Source organism: Columba livia, chromosome 5 (assembly GCF_036013475.1).
Source record: "Columba livia isolate bColLiv1 breed racing homer chromosome 5, bColLiv1.pat.W.v2, whole genome shotgun sequence".
Classification (NCBI taxonomy): Eukaryota; Metazoa; Chordata; class Aves; order Columbiformes; family Columbidae; genus Columba; species Columba livia.
In genome coordinates this window covers 2814920-2832669 of record NC_088606.1, presented here as the reverse complement: position 1 = coordinate 2832669, position 17750 = coordinate 2814920, and the positions used below count along the sequence as shown (strand labels likewise).

At 55.0% G+C, this 17750-nt stretch overlaps 1 protein-coding gene across 12 annotated transcripts in view; it reads left to right on the top strand.

The window, feature by feature from the left end:
• The first annotated feature begins 422 nt into the window (after positions 1-422).
• NIN (ninein) overlaps positions 423-17750 on the top strand; it is a 69436-nt gene continuing 52108 nt past the window's right edge. For 8 of the 12 annotated variants that reach the window (XR_010472669.1, XR_010472671.1, XR_010472670.1 and 5 more), the window contains exons 1-3: positions 423-557; positions 7409-7612; positions 14503-14584. Coding sequence is in view for 9 of the 12 variants with exons in the window: in XM_065063060.1 (XP_064919132.1) it covers positions 7430-7612; positions 14503-14584 (265 nt within the window). In the remaining 3 variants the exon portion in view is untranslated. Of the gene's footprint in view, positions 558-661; positions 764-4087; positions 4217-4266; positions 4405-7408; positions 7613-14502; positions 14585-17750 lie in introns of those variants that run through there. The other 4 variants (XM_065063061.1, XM_065063055.1, XM_065063053.1 and 1 more) reach the window with 3 other exon arrangements.

Sequence of the window (17750 nt, the reverse complement as noted above, 5' to 3'; positions counted from 1 at the left end):
GGTGCCATGCTGGGGTGCAGGACAGTGGGGAGCTGGGGTGATGTCACCCTGGGGTGCAGGATGGTGGGAACCAAGGCGATGACACTCTGGGTTGTAGGATGGTGGGAACCAAGGCGATGCCACTATGGGGTGCAGGACATCGAGCAGCAACGTGACGCCACCCTGGGGTGTGGGACAGGAGGGAGCGGGCATGACGCCACCCAGGGAACAGGACAGCGGGGAGCCGAGGTGATGCCACCCAAGCGGCAGGACAGCGAGGACCACGGCGCCGCCACCGGTGGTGCGGGACAGCGTGGCGGACCCCACGCAGCTGTCACCCGTGGTGCGGGTCGCCGCTGACGCCAGGCGGGGGGCGGTCCCGGGCGGTGCCAGCGGGGCCCCGCCGCACAAAGGCCGCCGGTCGCCCCCGCCCCGGGGCCGCCCCGCACCCCCGGGGCCGCCCCCGAGCCGCGGCCCAATAAACGCCGCCGCATTTGAACGCGGCGCCTCCCCCGGCCCCGTTCCGCAACGCTCCGCTCCGCCGCGCCCGGAGCCACCGGGACCGGCAGCCGCGCCGGGTGAGCCCGGGAGGGGAGTGGGGGTGCAGCGCCGGGCACCGCGGGTGGGGGGATCACCGAGCCCCGGGGCGGTGCGGGGGGTTCTGGCCGCTGCCGGTCCCTCCTCCGCGGGCGGTGCCGGGGCTCAGCCCGCCCCTTCCCGGTACCGCCGGCCGCGTGTGCGGGGCGCCGGCCCGGGGCGGCGGGGACGGGGCGCCGGCGGCGAGGTGGGTGCTGGGGAAGCGGGGGGGATGCTGGAGGAAAGGGGGAGGAAAGGGGGATACTGGAGCGGGGGGGAGGGGATGCTGGAGGAAGGGGGTGATGCTGGAGGAATTGGGTGCTGGGGATGGGGGCTTGTAGCCAGAGATTGCGGGGAGGGGAATTGAGGCGTATGTGTGCGTGAGGGGGACACCGTGCACAATGCCCAGCAGTGGCCTTCGTGCTGGTGGCAGCACCCAGTGCTGCTTCCCCCTCCTGCCAAGGGCACCCGGTTCTGTGGTGCGTCCCTGTCCCCCGAGAGATGCTCCAAAAGCTCCAAAACGTGGAGGGTGGGAGGCGGTTCTGGCCCAGCTCTGCCCGGCCTGGGCTGAGGAAGCAGCAGGCTGTGGCTGGGGGAATTCAGAACAGCAGTTGTTTTGTCATTGGCGAAGCCCTTGCTGTCACCAGGGTGGCAGACGGCATCTGCTGTCTGGTCGCAAACTGTGGGCCCATCACCTCTGGCACGTTGGGGTGAGGATGGGGGTGAAGTTTTCAGTGAGAAAACCCCAAATGTGCAGCCCGGGAGGGTCAGCAGCCAGAGCCGGGCGCATTGGGGGGTTGTGGTGCAAGTGGGTGTCTGTTTGGGTGGGTGTGTTGGTCCTGCCCGTCTTTCTCGGTTGCTCACCGAAGCGGGGATCATGGTGAGAGACTCGCCGCCCGGTCCCCGCAGCATGATGGATGCGGCGTTATCGCCGTGATTCAGCACAGCCCTGGTTTATCGGACCCGGTGCAGGGCTGAGCTCCGCGGGAATTACCCAATTCCTTATTTCCCGGTGCATGAGGCATCGCTGGATAAATTCCCATCTTGCTTTGTTTACTTCTGAAATAATCAGCTTTGTGCCTATACCTTGGGCTTTATCGCATCCAGGGCTCCCCGAGTTATTGCGGTGCAACTCCAGCCCAATTTGCAAAATCAAAACAGATGGGCGCTTTGTTTTTCCTTATTGAGGGGAAGGCTGCTTATTGAAAGGCCCTATTACAATGCAAATACCGGGGTGGTGTGAATATTCAAAACACTGCGCTTCTTTTGAAGCTCTTTACATAAATTTATAGCACTTTATGTGCCATCGCTGCTTTGCTAATCTGGAGTGGAGCTTGGTTAACAGAATCGTTTTATTTTCTCTTTTCCTGCCAACTTTGGAGGGTTTGGCTGTGTTTTGGGGAGCAGGGCAAGAGGTGGCATTGAGGTGCAAAGCAGCCAGCACTGGGCTGCAGGAATTATGACCGTGCTCAATGGGGGAGGAGGCACCGCCAGCTGTAAAGCTGACTTTGGTGGTGACCCTTGAAGAGCCGGGCGTGCTGTCGAGTGATTTACTGATATTTGGGTGCTTTATTGTCCTTTTGGGGTTTTGTCCCTTTCCCTTTAGTTTCTCAGTGGGACCTTTTGTGGAGCTGCTGCTCCCCAAGAGGAGATGGGGTGTTGCGGCATAGACCCAGCTCAGAAGTTGCTGTGACCCAGGCAGCAACGTGGGGGTTTTGGGGTGTACGCAGCGAATCACGGCAGCTCAGCCGCAGCTGCTGTGGATGAGGTGGTTCATTAGGGGAAGGAGATAATGAGTTAGATGAGACAACCCCAGCTCCTGCTTTCCAGCAAGGGCTCAAGGGTCTGGGTTCAGTGGCTGCCGGGCATCTTATAAACTCTGCCATTAAAAACTGGCGTCCTGGTGGGTTTTGCCAGTTGTGTTCGCATTGTCCCGGTTGTCCCAAGCACAGAGGGACAGGCGAGTTGTTTTTAAGCTTCTTTTCTTGAACAAGATACCACTTCTACTACCTCTTTTTTTTTCAAGCCAGGGGAGGGGAATCTCCTGCATATTTCAAGATGCATCTGATTTTTCAGATTTTTATGTAATGCAGGGAGCAGTCAGCAAAGGATCAAAGTGACACTGAGGGGACCAATTATTTAATACTCTTTGTGACAGGTAACAAACAGGATACAATGGCTGATCCTATTGTTTGAGCACACTGATACGTGAGCACAGGCAAGAAATTAATGTCCTGTTTCAGGTATAGTCACAGGTTTTGTACACACACTTGGAAAAGTTTTTGATTTAGGTTTTAACCTAAACAGATCATCAAACTTGGTCCTCAAATACTGCTACGTGGCAAACAAAGAGAAGAGAGTTGTACCATGTAGACAGTTTTGATGGAAAGGGTACCTTGGCAATGTTATGTGTGCAGAAGCAGAAAATTTCCCATGTGAACACTGAAGTAAGGCAGTAGGATAAGTTGGTGTTGAAGATAGCAAGGTGAGTGGGAAATCAGGTTTAAGTTGTTTTTAAGCTACTGAACCATCCTGTCTTGGGGAGCGGGTGCTTGTGTTTTGGAGGTGGCTACATGGTGCTGCTCCACTGGGCACTCGCTGCTAATTGCCAGCCCCTCGTTTGGGTCAAAGCAATCAAGAGGAGCAGCAAAAGCAACGTTGTCCTTGCTGTCCCTTGCAGGAGGTGACTCGCTGGAGGCTGTTCCCTTCTTGCAGAGGGCTACTTGGGTTGAAGGTGGGGTAGCCCACAGCCCTGGAGAGTTGGGGATGCAGCCCAGGGCAGAGCATCCCCAAAATCTCCATGTGGTGCCACTGGGCAGCAAATGTGCTGTTTGCGTTAATACTGTTTTGCACACAAAAAAGGACATTGTGCTAATTGTATTGTTTTTACTTGATGGTACCACTGATTGACCAGGTAATCTGTGTCTTTATTAGTTCGAGGCTAAATCTTGGAGGTTGGTATTGATTCCAAGCACTTAATATGCGAAGCGGTAATTACGGTTTAAGCGTTTATTGTTTGAGTTAAATTTAGCTGAGAATTTAGCCGTATCAGGCCTCTACATTGTGCGCCGTGAAGGTTATCTGGCCCTCAGGAGGGGCCGGATTTAAAGGAGAGAAAGAAACACCAGTGAAAACTTCCTTTTCTCATCACCCCTGAGCGCTTTGCTTCTCAGGACTTGTAATAGGGAGAAGAGAAATAAAGAATAATATGGTTATGACTCCAAGTGGTTCTCTTAAACCTGCACCTTTCTGTGCCATCTGCTCAAGCTGGTCATTTGGGGGGTTTAACAGGACACAGAAGGCCAGCTATAAATCTGAACAAAGTGATGCCCTGTGCCGGGAACAGGCAGGGGACCGGGACCCCCCCCCCCAGCTGCTGCCTGCCCACCCCTATTATCCTGCAGGCTCCGGGCCGCCCTCCTGCATCTCAGCTGCTGGCCCATCTGGAGCGGAGATGAAAGGCTGGGGGTTTAATTCGGGCTTTGTGTGACTCTTCTGTTCCCCCCCTCCCCTCTCAGCCCTTTCTCTGCTGCCGGTCGCCCATCCCCGGCCCTGCCAGGCGCGTGGGTGCGGAGGATGCCGCGCACCCCGGGTCCCTGATGCCGCTGACCTCATTATTTTGACTGCTGGGTGATGCCCGGCAGCCTCCTGAGCTCATCAGGTAGGAGGGTCGGGGTTTGCTGTTGGTTTTTCCTCCTCTCTCCAAGCGCTGCTGAATAATTCAGCCGGGAGTAGGCATCTTGGGTCACCTTGCGCAGCCGGCTGCGTGCCAGAGCCGCTTTCCTAAGATGGAGGTTGTGCGGGATGCGTGCGGGATCGCGGCAGCCTGCCGGCCTTGACTGACTGCAGGTAGGCGAAAAGCGTGGCCCTTCTTTCTTTATTGCTGATGCTTTTTGCTCTGGAAAGCATGAAATCCCCTCCCCGGGCTGTGTGGGGGTGGCTGCATCTCACTGAGCTGGTGCAGAGCCTGGTGACTGTCCCTTGCCATGGGGACACGGTGCCCTTGCCCAAAAGTCACCTGGGCTGTAGCACAGGTCTGTCCCCAGGCAGGGACTGTGCACCTGATGCTCTTCCCCTTTGGGGATCGCATTTTTCTTGCTGGTTTTATGGGGTTCCCAGTGCCTCCTCCCTCACCTGGACCCATGTGGGGTAAGTTTTTGGGGCTGACTGCTGCAATAACACTGAGAGGGGGTGACCTCAATGCTCACCTTGGGTGGTGGCATTTAGCTTTCTGCACTAACTAGGGGAGCTGGTTCTAGTCGTGTGGAAGTAGCGTTGGGTGCTGGAGAGGACTCTGGGGGGCTGGGAAGTGGTGGATGCTGAAGATAAGCTCCAAAATGCCCAAGAAGCCCCACGGGTTGGAGTCACCTTTGCTGCAGGCTCGGCTGTGAGGTTTGCGGCTGCCGGGGCTCTCCCGATGCCGGTACCCGGCAGCAGCCGCCATCGAGTGCCCTGAACCGTGCGTGCGGGTGGGAAATGGAGTTACCAGCGTGAGAGCCGGGAAACCAGTTTGTCATTTTCCTTCTGCTCGTGGGTACCTGAGTTTTCGGGTGCTGCCTCCTCCCTTGCGCCCTGGGTTGGATGCAGATGTGTCTGCACCCTCTGTCCTCCCCGCAGTGCTTGGGTGCTTTGCTGAAGCAGCTCAAGAGGCATCTGGGGGTAAAACCAGGGGACACAGCGGTGTGAGGCTCAGGGGGAGTGATGTGGGGATGGGGAGGGATTGTGGCGATGCTGCTGTGCTTGCTGGTGTCACCGCGGGAGGAAGGACAGCCAGGCTGGGCTATTTTTGTCCCATGGACCCTGCGCGTTGCTTGGTACCAGCCTTGCGTCCCTCAGCAGGTGCAGGAGCCCGATGCCGCCCTGCGTTTTCATCTGCTCCTGCAGATGAAACTGAGGATGTGGCTACTGTGGTGTCTGCCCTGGAGATTGCCCGGTTTTCCAGCCGTGTTGGTGGGATGGGTTTTTCTGGTTGCCAGCCTGTTGCGGGGTGCTTGCGTGAGCTGGAGTGGTGGCTCACGATGCTCTGGGAGATCAGCGGGGTGTTTGAGGCTGCGGTGGGGCCAGGGGGTGAGGTGGGGGTGCACCGTGCAGTTGGGGCAGTTCTGCCTGTTCTGGGATGTCCCTGCGCACCATCGGTGACACAGGCGGCTGCAGGAACCCTGCGATGCCCACGGGGAGGAGGGGACATGGCTGCTCCGTAGCAGGTTTGGGTAGGAACCCCCTCTTTGGGAACTCTGGCTGAAACAACCTGCAGTGATGTGGGTGAAACAGAATTCATGTGGAGACCTGGCTGGTGCTGGTCTGAGCTTGGCTGAGCATCCTGGGGTGCCCAGGTGTGTCCTTGGAGCACTGGGTCCCTGCAACGCCCATTGCCACCCAGTGCCCCCAGGCTGGTGGCACGACCCTGGCAGTGGCCATGCACACCACGGCAGTTGTGGCACTGGGTTACGCTGCTGCTGCCCTGCAGCCAGGCTGGGTGAACAGATGCCAGCCAAATCCTTCATTTCAAACAGGAAATTTCCCTCACCAAACCATTTCCTGGGGCTGTGATGCTCTGCTTAGTGATGGGAAGAAAGAGATGGAAAATTATTGGCTTGGAGGGGAGGACAAAGCCCTTGGGCGAGTGGCAGGGAGACCTCCCCCAGCACAGGGCACCGTGTGGCTTTGTGCCGAGGTTTTGGAGGAGAGCAGAGATGCCACACGCTGGCATCAACAGAGATCATGCAGTGTTGGGGCTCCCTGCACCCAGGCCAGTATATAAAGGAGCATATCTGGTGCAGGGATGCATTTTGTGTTCATGGAGGGGGGCAAGTGGCACCAGGGGAGGTTGAGGTTGGATCTGGGGAACAATTTCTTCCCCAAAGGGCTGTGGGGCATTGGAACAGGCTGCCCAGGGCAGTGCTGGAGTCACCAGCCCTGGAGGGTTGGACAGACGGAGATGAGGTTCTCAGGACATGGGGCAGTGCCAGAGGTGGGTTATGGTTGGACTTAACCCTGAGGGTCCTTTCCAGCCAAAATGATTCTATGTGGTGACCTGAATTGTATGAGCTGGGGCAGGGATTGGGATCTCCTGCCCTCCCCACAGCAGACAGAGCCCCACACGTTGTTCCCTGTCACTGCTGAGTTGTTGTTGCTGGGATGGTTGTTTATCTTCTTGCTAAGGTGGGCAGAGCATCACCTGCAACACCTGGGAACCAGCTCAAGGGAACAATTGTCCCCTGCAGCACCAGCTGCTCCAGCTGAGCCAAATGAGCTGCTTGTGGAGCCAGTGTGAGGTGACAGGTAGGGACATGCAACCCGGGGATGTCCCAGCCACCTGGGCTGTCCTCAGCCTTGAGGGTTGGGTGCAGGGTTTTTTCCCTTGGTCTTTCTGCTGTGTGAATTCAGGCTTCACCTGTAGAATCACAGAACGGTTTGGGTTGAAGGGACCTTCCCAGCTCCCCCAGTGCCACCCCGTCTGTCCCCATCTTTCTTATTGGCCCCTTTTAAGTATGGAGAGGCCACAGTTAGGTCTCTCCAGAGCTTCTCTTCTCCAGCTGAACACCCCAACTCTCTCAGCCTGTCCTCCCAGCAGAGCTGTTCCAGCCTCGGATCATTCCTGTGGCTCCTCTGGCCCCTCTCCAGCAGGTCCATGTGTGTCCTGTGCTGAGGACCCAGAGCTGGACCAGCACTGCAGGGCGGTCTCAGTGGGATGTGAGAAGCTGGAGGGGTTGGTAAAACACCAGGTTCACTTAGTGCAAACAAAAACTGCAGCTAAAAGCCTCATGAGCTGCCCCTGGACCATCCCTTGGGGTTGTTTTTGCCTTTGCCTTCCCTGTTGCAGTTGATGCTCACCATCCCCATCTTTCTGCAGGTGAGCGTGGCAGGCTATGGGATGGATGAAGCTGAGCAGGACCAGTATGAAGCTCGCCTCAAGGAGCTCTTCGACAGCTTCGACAGCACGGGCACGGGGTCTCTGGGGCAGGAGGAGCTCACCGACCTTTGCCACATGCTGCACCTGGAGGAGGTGGCCCCGGCGCTGCAGCAGACCCTCCTGCAAGGCAACCTCCTAGGCAGGGTAAGGCTGGGGTGATGGTGGGGGGCCATGGGGGGATCAGGGCCTGGGAGCGAGGCAGAGCCAGGCAGCTGCTCCTGCACACCTGGGATGGTGATGGAAAAAGGCTGAATATTTGTAGTTTGTGGATGCCCAACATCACTGAGGTTCTGGGGCTGCAGAACTTGCAAGGTTGTTCTGTTCGGTGTTGGTACAGGGTGTCTTCTGAGAGTGATAAAGGGTAAGGAAACTGCTTGCTGATCATAGAATCACAGAACAGTTTGGGTTGAAGGGACCTTCCCAGCTCCCCCAGTGCCACCCCTGCCATGAGCAGGGACATCTTCACCAGCTCAGGTTGCTCAGAGCCCCGTCCAGCCTGGCCTGGGATGTCTCCAGGGATGGTTCATCTACCACCTCTCTGGCCAGCCTGTTCTGATGTGTGTTCCCTGTCTGGAGGCAACCTGAAACTCTCAGAAACCACCTCTTCATGCTTAGCCTTGTGTGCTGGCATTGCACTAATACAGGGTGCAGTTTCTCAGTGTCCAAGGCCAGACCAAGCGCCGGGTCCCCGCTGCCCTTGCACCAATGCTGGAGCTTGGCCGAGCACATCTGGCTCACACAGCACATGTGTCCCCCAGCTCCAGTTAGTGCCACTGCCGACCTGGGTCATCTCCTTGAACCAACTCACCAGGTGCTTGTACAAACCCTGTGGTGCTTGGGATGTGATGGAGACCTAAAGCCGTGGCTTGATCCCATGATTTACCTTGACTGGTAGGGCTGTGTGCAGTCATACACATTTCTCTAAAGTAGACAATATTGTCCAACTCCAGCTGGCCTGAGTTGCCTTTGCCTGTGTTACCTGGTGTTGGTGTCTACAGGCAGCTGTGGTTATCACAGACCCTCCTGAGACAGAATTTTGGGGACAAATGGCTCCTTCCTTTTCCAGGGCTGCAGGATCCTGCCATGGTGAGCTCACCATGCTCTCCAAAGCAATTTTTCAGTTGTGGTTGTACCTTTATAGAGTTAAATTCCAGGGTGTGGAGCACAAGCTGCTCATCCTTGGGGGCCTTCATGTTCAGCATGGATGTCCTTGTGCTCCTGCCTTACCCGCTTGCCGGCACGCTGCGCTCCGAGCGCCTCGGGTGCGTCCTTCAAAATCACCCTGAAATCCCATCCCTGCTCATTAATATCAGAAAACACAGAGTGGGGCATCCAGGGTTCTCTATAGACATGAGCTAAGCAGCCGTCTCGACTCCAATTTCCTATCAAACTGCAGCTTTCATGAAACAAAATAATTCCTTTAACGAACAAAGTCTCCTCTTCCTCGCCTGCCCCAGGGCTGTAGTGATTCTGCTGATGGTGCTGGAGCAGGGATGGATCCAGACGGAGGTTTCTGACCTTTGGAATTGCAGTGTGGCATTTGCTTGTGCACCCGGGACTTTCTGTACTGCTTGGCTGTCTTGAGCTCCCACTGCTCGGATGCCGCTGTCTGTGCTGGTGGGATGGTTGGGGATGGAAGAGCAGGGCTAAAGATGTGGTTGTCACAGCTGGCCAGGGCTAAAGCGATGGCACGCTCAGTGGGTGAAAGCAAAGTTGAATGCAGCAAATGTGCACCAAAAAGCCCCTGTTAAAGCATCCCACGTGCTGGGTCGCGCTCGCTCTGTCCGGCCAGGAGCTCCATCCCTCCCCACCCTTTGTCTTTGGGGACAGTTCTTGTTTACAATCTGCGACTTGAACGTCAAAATAATCTTTGTCTCCTACATTTCCTCCTGTCTCCCCGGCATTTATGCTCGTTAGCAGCAGCAATGGCCCATGTCTAAGCGCCAGCCTGATTTAATAGCTCTCGAATCCTCTGGGTTTCCTAGGGAGCTCGTCGGGAGAATAGCAGCAAACATGTTGCTCCCCGAGCACGGGCTCCTTGCACCTGCCCCGCCGGCTCTTTGCCGCAGATGGTCCCTCTCGGCGCCGGGAGCAGCTTTTGTTCTCCTGTGCTTCCCGGGGCCGGGTTTTATGGGAGGGCACCGGGGAGGGGGGAGCGTTTTGTCTACTGAGGGGGCGACTCGGTGGGGCCACGCGCTTGCTTTTGTGCAGGGGTTTCGCTCTGGGGATGAACGTGGGGCTGCTGGGCTGGAGCGGGAGGTGAGCCGGCATCCCGGTGAAGGGCTGGATGCGCTGCATCCCCCTCTCTGTGTGATGCTTTGGGGATTAACGGGTACATGATATCTCCGGGGGTGTGTAAATCCTGCCCTGGCTCACGGCAGAGCCAAAGCATCCCAGCGCTGCTCTCCTCACGCGATGGCGTGCGGAGGCGATGCTTGCTGCCATTCCTGGGATTCCTCGGGAACGCTGTTTCCTCCAGCCCCTCGGGCTGAGATGACGCTTGCGGACATGCCCTCTCATCTCACCTCTGAGGTGCAGCGCCCATTAATTAGCAGCTAACGCCATGTGGTGTCTCTGGGTTGGTGCTCATGGGCTGCAGCGATGACTGTGGTTATAGAATTTGCAGGGCTGGGTAAATCAGATTGATATTAGGAAAAAATGAATCCTGGAGAGGGCTGTTAGGCATTGGAACAGGCTGCCCAGGGCGGTGGTGGAGTTACCATCCCTGGAGGTCTTTAAAAGGCACATAGACAAGGTTCTTAGGGATGTGGTTTAGCGTTTGAGTTAGTTTATGGTTGGACTTGCTGATCTTCAGCGTCTCTTCCAACCAAAATGATTGTATAAACCAGGCACCTCCAGCCCCTGCCCAAGGACCGTCCTTGGTGGCTGTCGCAGTGGGGACACGGAGCCTGGGTTTCCCCCTGTCCCTGCACGAGTGAGCCCGCGGCAAGGACACTGTGGCGTGGGGTTTCACTGCTCAGCTCCCTCCAGTGCTTTTCCTGCTGACCTCTTGCGGATATATTCCCTCTGAGCCCACCGTGGCTTTTTGCACACCAGGCAGGAGGCTTGGTTGCAAGGTTACCCTGTTCCTATATTGTCCCCACCTGATGTTTCCCTCTGCAACCTTCTGCTGCTGGAAGGAGTTTGTGAGCAGGGATGGGGCTTTGGGACAAGAACTCTGCTCAAAGATGGAGATGGAGCTGGAAGGAGCCACCAATGCTGGCTTGTCCCAGAGAGGCCAGGGCTGCAGGCTGCTGCTTTGCATTGCAGGGACAAACAGCGAGAAGCAGCAGGTAGCTTGGCACACACACACTCTCTTTCTAGTGCTAATAAGTCACAGCTTCATAGGAAAATCGCTTTAAAGCGGGCGTCGGGATTTCTCAGAGGTGCTGGGATGCTCAGCAGCTGGCAGCTTGGTTGATTCCCGATTCCCTTGGGGAAGCTGGGCTGGGTTTGCTCTGTCTGTGTGGCTTATTAGTCTTGTTTGCCTCTGATTTGCTCGTTCTGGGAAAATTCTCCTCAGCAGGGACTTCACACGTCCCCAGCACCACACAGAACCAGGTCTCGCTGTGGGGTTTGCAGGGACGTGTGTTCTGTTCCTGATCTGTGCTTTGGGCACTAACACACTCCATGTCACTGCCTCTCAAACTCTGCTGCGTTCGGGCTGGTTTGGATTTGGATCAGCCCTCAACTTGCTGTTTGAGAACCCTGGGAGCAGATGAATGAGCCGATGCCTCCAAAACACCCCAAATTCAGTCGAGCAAGTGGAAAAGAGCATTACGCTTTGAGCACCCCAACACTCCTTTGCTGCTGGGTACCTTCTGCCTTGCCTTTGTAAAGGTTTTGGGTTGGCTGCCCAGGGAGGTGCTGGACTCACCATCCCTGGAGGTTTTTAAACTGAGACTGGACATGGCACTTAGTGCCATGATCTAGTCAATGGGCTGGAGTTGGACCAAGGGTTGGACTGGATGATCTCTGAGGGCTTTTCCAACCCAGTCGATCCTGTGATTGTCTGAAGCTGTTTTCCAGAAGTGGATGGTGCTTTGTGCAATGCTGCTGTAATCAGTGCTCCCCTCCTTTCGCTGGGAATATTCTCTAAGCAAAAAAAAGAAATAAAAGGGTTTTTTTTTTTTCCTTAAAGGAGAAGATTGCTTTCCTTAAAATGTGAGGTATTGTGGCGTTTGTGGCTTTGCCTGGCTCATACTTGAGCACAGCTCTAATTTTAACGATTGCATTTCTCTCAGTCTTGAAGTACTCTTTGTGTACAGACATGCAGCAGCCAAGGTCAAATGTGCACCACAAACAGATGCTGTTTTTCCTGGTTATCTAGTGTTAGGAATGGGCTAGAGGTTTCCCTGAAGAAAAACATGCCCCCTCTCCCAGCTTGGGCTGCACCTCTGGAGTTGGTTGCAGGACCCCCTGAGCCTGTTCAAGCACTCTCCTTGTGTCTCCGTGCTGCCCGTTTGCATTTTAAACATTCAAATCCTGCCGCATGGCGATGGCACAGGGGGCTGGAGGACACGGCCACCTCCTGCCCCGCAGCCTAATCTTCCCCAGCATCCTTTGGTCGCGGTGGTCACGGTAAAATTGCTGTACAGGCTGGACACGGAGCCATCTGTCCTGCGCACAGCTGCGGCGGGGGGCTCAGTCCCCGCTTCTTTCTTCCTCCTTCTCGTCATCGCTGCTTGGCAAACACAAGTCACAGGCGTCCTTGGAGCAGGTTGTGTTCCCCAAGTCACGGGGCGTCCTCAGGGCAGGTTGTGTTCCCCAAGACACGGGGCGTCCTTAGAGCAGGTTGTGTTCCCCAAGTCACGGGGCGTCCTTGGAGCAGGTTGTGTTCCCCAAGTCACGGGGCGTCCTTGGAGCAGGTTGTGTTCCCCAAGTCACGGGGCGTCCTTGGAGCAGGTTGTGTTCCCCAAGTCACGGGGCGTCCTTGGAGCAGGTTGTGTTCCCCAAGTCACGGGGCGTCCTTGGAGCAGGTTGTGTTCCCCAAGTCACGGGGCGTCCTTGGAGCAGGTTGTGTTCCCCAAGTCACGGGGCGTCCTTGGAGCAGGTTGTGTTCCCCAAGTCACGGGGCGTCCTTGGAGCAGGTTGTGTTCCCCAAGTCACGGGGCGTCCTTGGAGCAGGTTGTGTTCCCCAAGTCACGGGGCGTCCTTGGAGCAGGTTGTGTTCCCCAAGTCACGGGGCGTCCTTGGAGCAGGTTGTGTTCCCCAAGTCACGGGGCGTCCTCAGGGCAGGTTGTGTTCCCCAAGTCACGGGGCGTCCTCAGGGCAGGTTGTGTTCCCCAAGTCACGGGGCGTCCTCAGGGCAGGTTGTGTTCCCCAAGTCACGGGGCGTCCTCAGGGCAGGTTGTGTTCCCCAAGTCACGGGGCGTCCTCAGGGCAGGTTGTGTTCCCCAAGTCACGGGGCGTCCTCAGGGCAGGTTGTGTTCCCCAAGACACGGGGCATCCTTGGAGCAGGTTGTGTTCCCCAAGACACGGGGCATCCTTGGAGCAGGTTGTGTTCCCCGCACCTGCCTGGGTGGTTTTACTCTGCCCGCTCATTCGGTGTGTTTGCAAAAGTGATTTTTAGTGTATTTTTCTTGCTGCTGCGGGGTCCCATCCAAACCTGTCCCCAGCACCTGCTCAAGGGACCGGCTGTGCCCGTCCCCATGGCTGGTGTCACCGTTCCCTTCCTGAGAAGATCCCACGGGGAGTGGACCTGTTATTCGAACACCCTCATCTTTTATTCATCCTCATTTAGTCTAAATGTCAAGTTTTTTTTAATCAGGCAAATTCTCCTATCTCTATAAACTGTTCTTTTGAAGTACACCAGGCCTTGGAAACAAAGGGCAGCAATTAGTATTCAGACAAAGGCATCCCTGATGAGTTTCTCTGCCGAACGTATTTCTAACTGTTTAATGACTGGGGGTGCCTGTGTTTAAAACCGCGGTGACGACTTGCATGGCTGGATCTGTGGAATGAGGAGGTTCCCTTTCTCTGCTGTTGTCCCCTGTCTGTCAGGGCCAAGTTGCTCTTTTTTGGGCTGGCTCAACCCTGAGAACAAGCTGGCAAAGTTTAGACCTGGACTTTGCAGCTTGTGCCTCCCCCAGTAGCATTAAAACCTTCGTGATGGATCCGCAGCGATCAGACCTACCAGCAAGAGAAACCTCGGTGCGTTCTTTAAATATAAAGTCTCTTGTTCAATGCTAAAAATTCCCTGGAGAGTTATTTATGAAAAGGGGGGCAGCCAGCTCTGCCTGGCGCTGACCCACGCCAAATCGCTTGCCCAGCTGTCCCCGGGATCCCGTCCCCCGCGGCTGGAATCGCTGACATTCCCCGGCGCGGCTGCGAAGGATGATGCTCCAGCCCCTTGCAACTGCTCGTGGTGGTGAGGCGGGAGGCTTTCCAGGGAGACACAGATGGAAAAGAGCGGGGGGGAGGATAATCCTCATTCCTCCTTGTTTTTCCCATAGCCACGCTGGGAATCCAGACGTGGTATTTCCAGTGGTTGCGGAGCAGTAGCAGGCAGGAGCTGGGGCAGGGCTGTCCTGGAAAGGGTGCGACTGTCTGCCGTGTGCTTTGGAAAGTGTTTTGTGAAGCTTAATTAGGGCACTGGAGCACTTCCACAACCCAGTACTACATCACTGGTCAGGACTGGGGTCCCCCTGGAGGAGCCACCCGCCCTGGCTGGGTCATCTCAAGTGATGGAGATGCTCCCTGGTCCTCTGGACACACTCTTTTGGCTTCTTGCTTGATGGAAAAACCCAATTAAAGCGCTAAAGCAGTGGCTTTACATCATTATGGCAATAATATTGGGTTTTTTTAATGTGTTCAAAGACACTGGCTGTGTCTTCACGTTGCTGGCTGTCATTTCTCCAGGCCCCAACACTGAAGGAGCTCAGGTTCATCATGCCCCATGTCAAGGCGCTCGGCTCAGCATGGTGGTCCATGAGATTTGCATTGCTGCTCGTCTTCCTGCTGGATTATCGGCTTGATATTTAATTATCTGCACCAGTTGACTTCCTCCTTTCCTTTTTTTTTCCTCCCCACAGGTCCACTTTGATCAATTTAAAGAAGCACTCATCCTCATCTTATCCAGAACCCTGTCAAATGAAGAGCACTTCCAAGAGCCAGGTAAATACTAAAATTATCTGAAAGAGCACGTTTTAAGCTCAACAGGAGCCACCAGTGTACCCAGGTGGCCAAGAAGGCCAATGGTGTCCTGTCCTGTATCCAAACTAGCGTGGTCAGCAGGACAAGGGCAGTGATCCTTCCCCTGTGCTCTGCATTGGGGAGGCCACACCTGGAGTGTTGTGTTCAGTTCTGGGCCCCTCAGCTCAGGAAAGAGATTGAAGTGCTGGAGCGGGTCCAGAGAAGAGCAACAAGACTGGGGAAGGGACTTGAACACAAGAACCATGGGGAGAGGCTGAGGGAGCTGGGCTTGTTTAGTCTGGAGAAGAGGAGGCTTAGAGCTGAGCTCAGCACTCTCTAGAACTACCTGAAGGGCAGTTCTAGCCAGGTGGGGATTGGGCTCTTCTCCCAGGTATCAGCAATAGGACAAGGGGCCATGGGCTTCAACTCTGCCAGGGGAAATTGAGGCTGGAGATGAGAAAGCAATTCTGTGCAGAGAGAGTGGTCAGGATTGGAATGGCTGCCCAGGGAGGTGCTGGACTCACCGGCCCTGGAGGGTTTGAAACTGAGACTGGACATGGCACTTAGTGCCGTGATCTAGTCAATGGGCTGGAGATGGACCAGGGGTTGGACTGGATGATCTCTGAGGGCTTTTCCAACCCAGTCCATTCTGTGATTCTGTGTGATTCTGTTTTCTTTGGCAAAGACGTGGGTGGCTCTCACAGAGGAACTTAGAAGATAAAATGCTCTTTCGGTGCTCTTCTGCTTGGATGCCCAGACCCAGGGAGAAGAGAGAGTTAAGGTCTGTTGTGGAGCCTTGTACAAAAGCATTTTCTGAGCTATTAGATATTTATATCCCATTACCATGATCTAAGTGCCCGGAGATGCACGTGATGTCTGTCTGTAGACAGCTAACAGCACTTCAGATGCTCGAGATGTCCCACAGCTGCTAAATGGGCTGAGATCTCTCCATCCCACACTACAATTCTGGTGGCCAGGGATGCTTTAGGAGCTCTCCAGATGCAGCACATCATTATGGGCAGTTCAATCACATAATTGCTTTAGTACTTATCAAAAACCCACTCTGGCTTTGGATACTGCTGTGGTTTTTGTGATGGTTATTAGAGGAAGAGCTCCTCCCAGAGATGGGCCACCGGACATAGAAATATAAATACCTATCCTATCTAGCACTGATTTTTTTTAAACTCCATTCTGTTTTCTTGTGTCTGAGATGAGCAGGGTGAGCTCAGCACCATAGGAAGCTACTCCGAGGTGACTGCATTTCTCTCACCATCAGTTTGGCCCAAAGATGCTTCCAAACAAGATGAACCCCCAGTTTGGGGCTGGTTGGAGAAAGCAGCGGCTGCTGCGAGTCCTCGCTGCCCTGTTTTCTCCTTCCTTTGTTTCAGCGTGTCTTGAAAATGTGGCTTTTCAGACCCTCAGGAGCACGAAATCCCCAAAGGAGCAAACAGCTTAGCAAGGGGGGAGAGAGAAACTGCAGGTTTCCTCTCCTGGACCATCAGTCTCAGCTGGACCATCAGTCTCAGCTGGACCATCAGTCTCAGCTGGACCATAAATCACGCAGCCAGTCAGCAAAATTACAGTTTTCCCCCTTAAATAGGCTGCAAAAACCACAGGGCCCAAGAGATGTAAATGGTAGATTCTTATATTTTCAAAGCTGTTAATGCTTAGAGGGAGATGGTGATGACAGCTCCTGCACCCAGCATCCCTTAATGTGGTTTTCCCGCAGGTCAGGGGATGCTCAGGAGCGAGTGGGGAACCTTGTCCCTTGCTGGATGGCTGAGAAGCTCCGGCTTGATTTAAATATAAATAAATCTTCTAGAAAAGGGCAAAATTTGGGATTATCACATTATCACAAATGCAGCAAGCAAGAGGCTGCGTTGGAGCTGGAGAACCCTCCCCGGGGACACGTTTGTCACCAGGTTTTGCAGGTGGTCAAAGGGCGTGCGGTGCAGGTAGGGAGCCTGCGCCGGGCAGGCCTGCGAGGCATTTATTTTTAATAGGTTTTGACAGGTCAGTTAACGCTGAAGTCTTTGCTGCTTTTAATTTAGATCAAACTCGAGATTTGGAGAACAAGCTGCTTTGTGCTGTTGGTGTCAAACTGTCAGGGACTGTGGAAACGCTGGTGTTACAGCCTGCCCCGGGCTTGGGGAAAATTGAGTTAAGAGCTCCAAATTGTGTCATTTAAATGAAAATTTAATTTGGAAGGGGGAGGGGGGGGAAAGGCACAGAATTTAAGTCTGTTTGCTGCATCTGTGGAGTTTGTGAGGAAATAAATGTGTGCCTTGATGCTGTGGTTTTACATGGGGACTTTTGGGTGACAGGAAGGTCCCTTGGGTCTGTGAGTGGCCGGAGGGCTCATGTCTTTGTCCCCAAACCAGCTGCTACCTGGCCAAGGGGACCCAGCATCACTGTCCCCATGGATGCAGCACAAGGAGCCCGTGGGTGACAGGGCAGCCCCTGGGGTGACAGCGGGACACAGGGAACCAAAACTGCTGTAGGATGCAAAAGCAGTTCCTGCAGAAATTGGGGGGTTTCCCTGTTTCGGGGGGTTTCCCCGTTTTGGACGGAGAAGCAGCAGCTGGGAGCACTCAGGCTTGCAAGGAGCAGCCAGGATACATATTTTGAGTTACTTTTTTTCTTGGCAAAGAAGCTGAATTGTGTTTCCAAAGGGCAGGCTGGCAGGGAGGATGGTCCTGGCGTGCTGCGGGCACTTTGCCTGGGAAACAGCCCTACAAAGCCAGGCAGGCGGAGTTCCCAGCTCCGTCATCGGCTCCATCCCCTCGAGGACATCGGTGTGGGGACACAGACCCAGCTGCGAACTGGAGCATCAACCACTGGGAAAATCCCAGCTGGGATTTTAAGCTGTGTCTTAAATAGAGCTTATTTTAGGACCCGTCACCCTCAGCAGCACCTTTGCGGAGCTGCCTGAAAAAGGTGGTGTGTGCAGGTAAATTATAACCTGAATTATTGGGGTTTGATGCTTTGGAGAGACGCTGCTGAGGGACCCAGGCTGGGTGCTGCTGCCATGGATGCTCTTTGTCCCCAGGTCACTGTAGCAGTGAGAGGGGATTCTGGGGACAATAAAATAGATATGAGGGAGAGAAAGGGAAAAAAAACATCAGTGATGTGGGTGATTAAGCGGGGT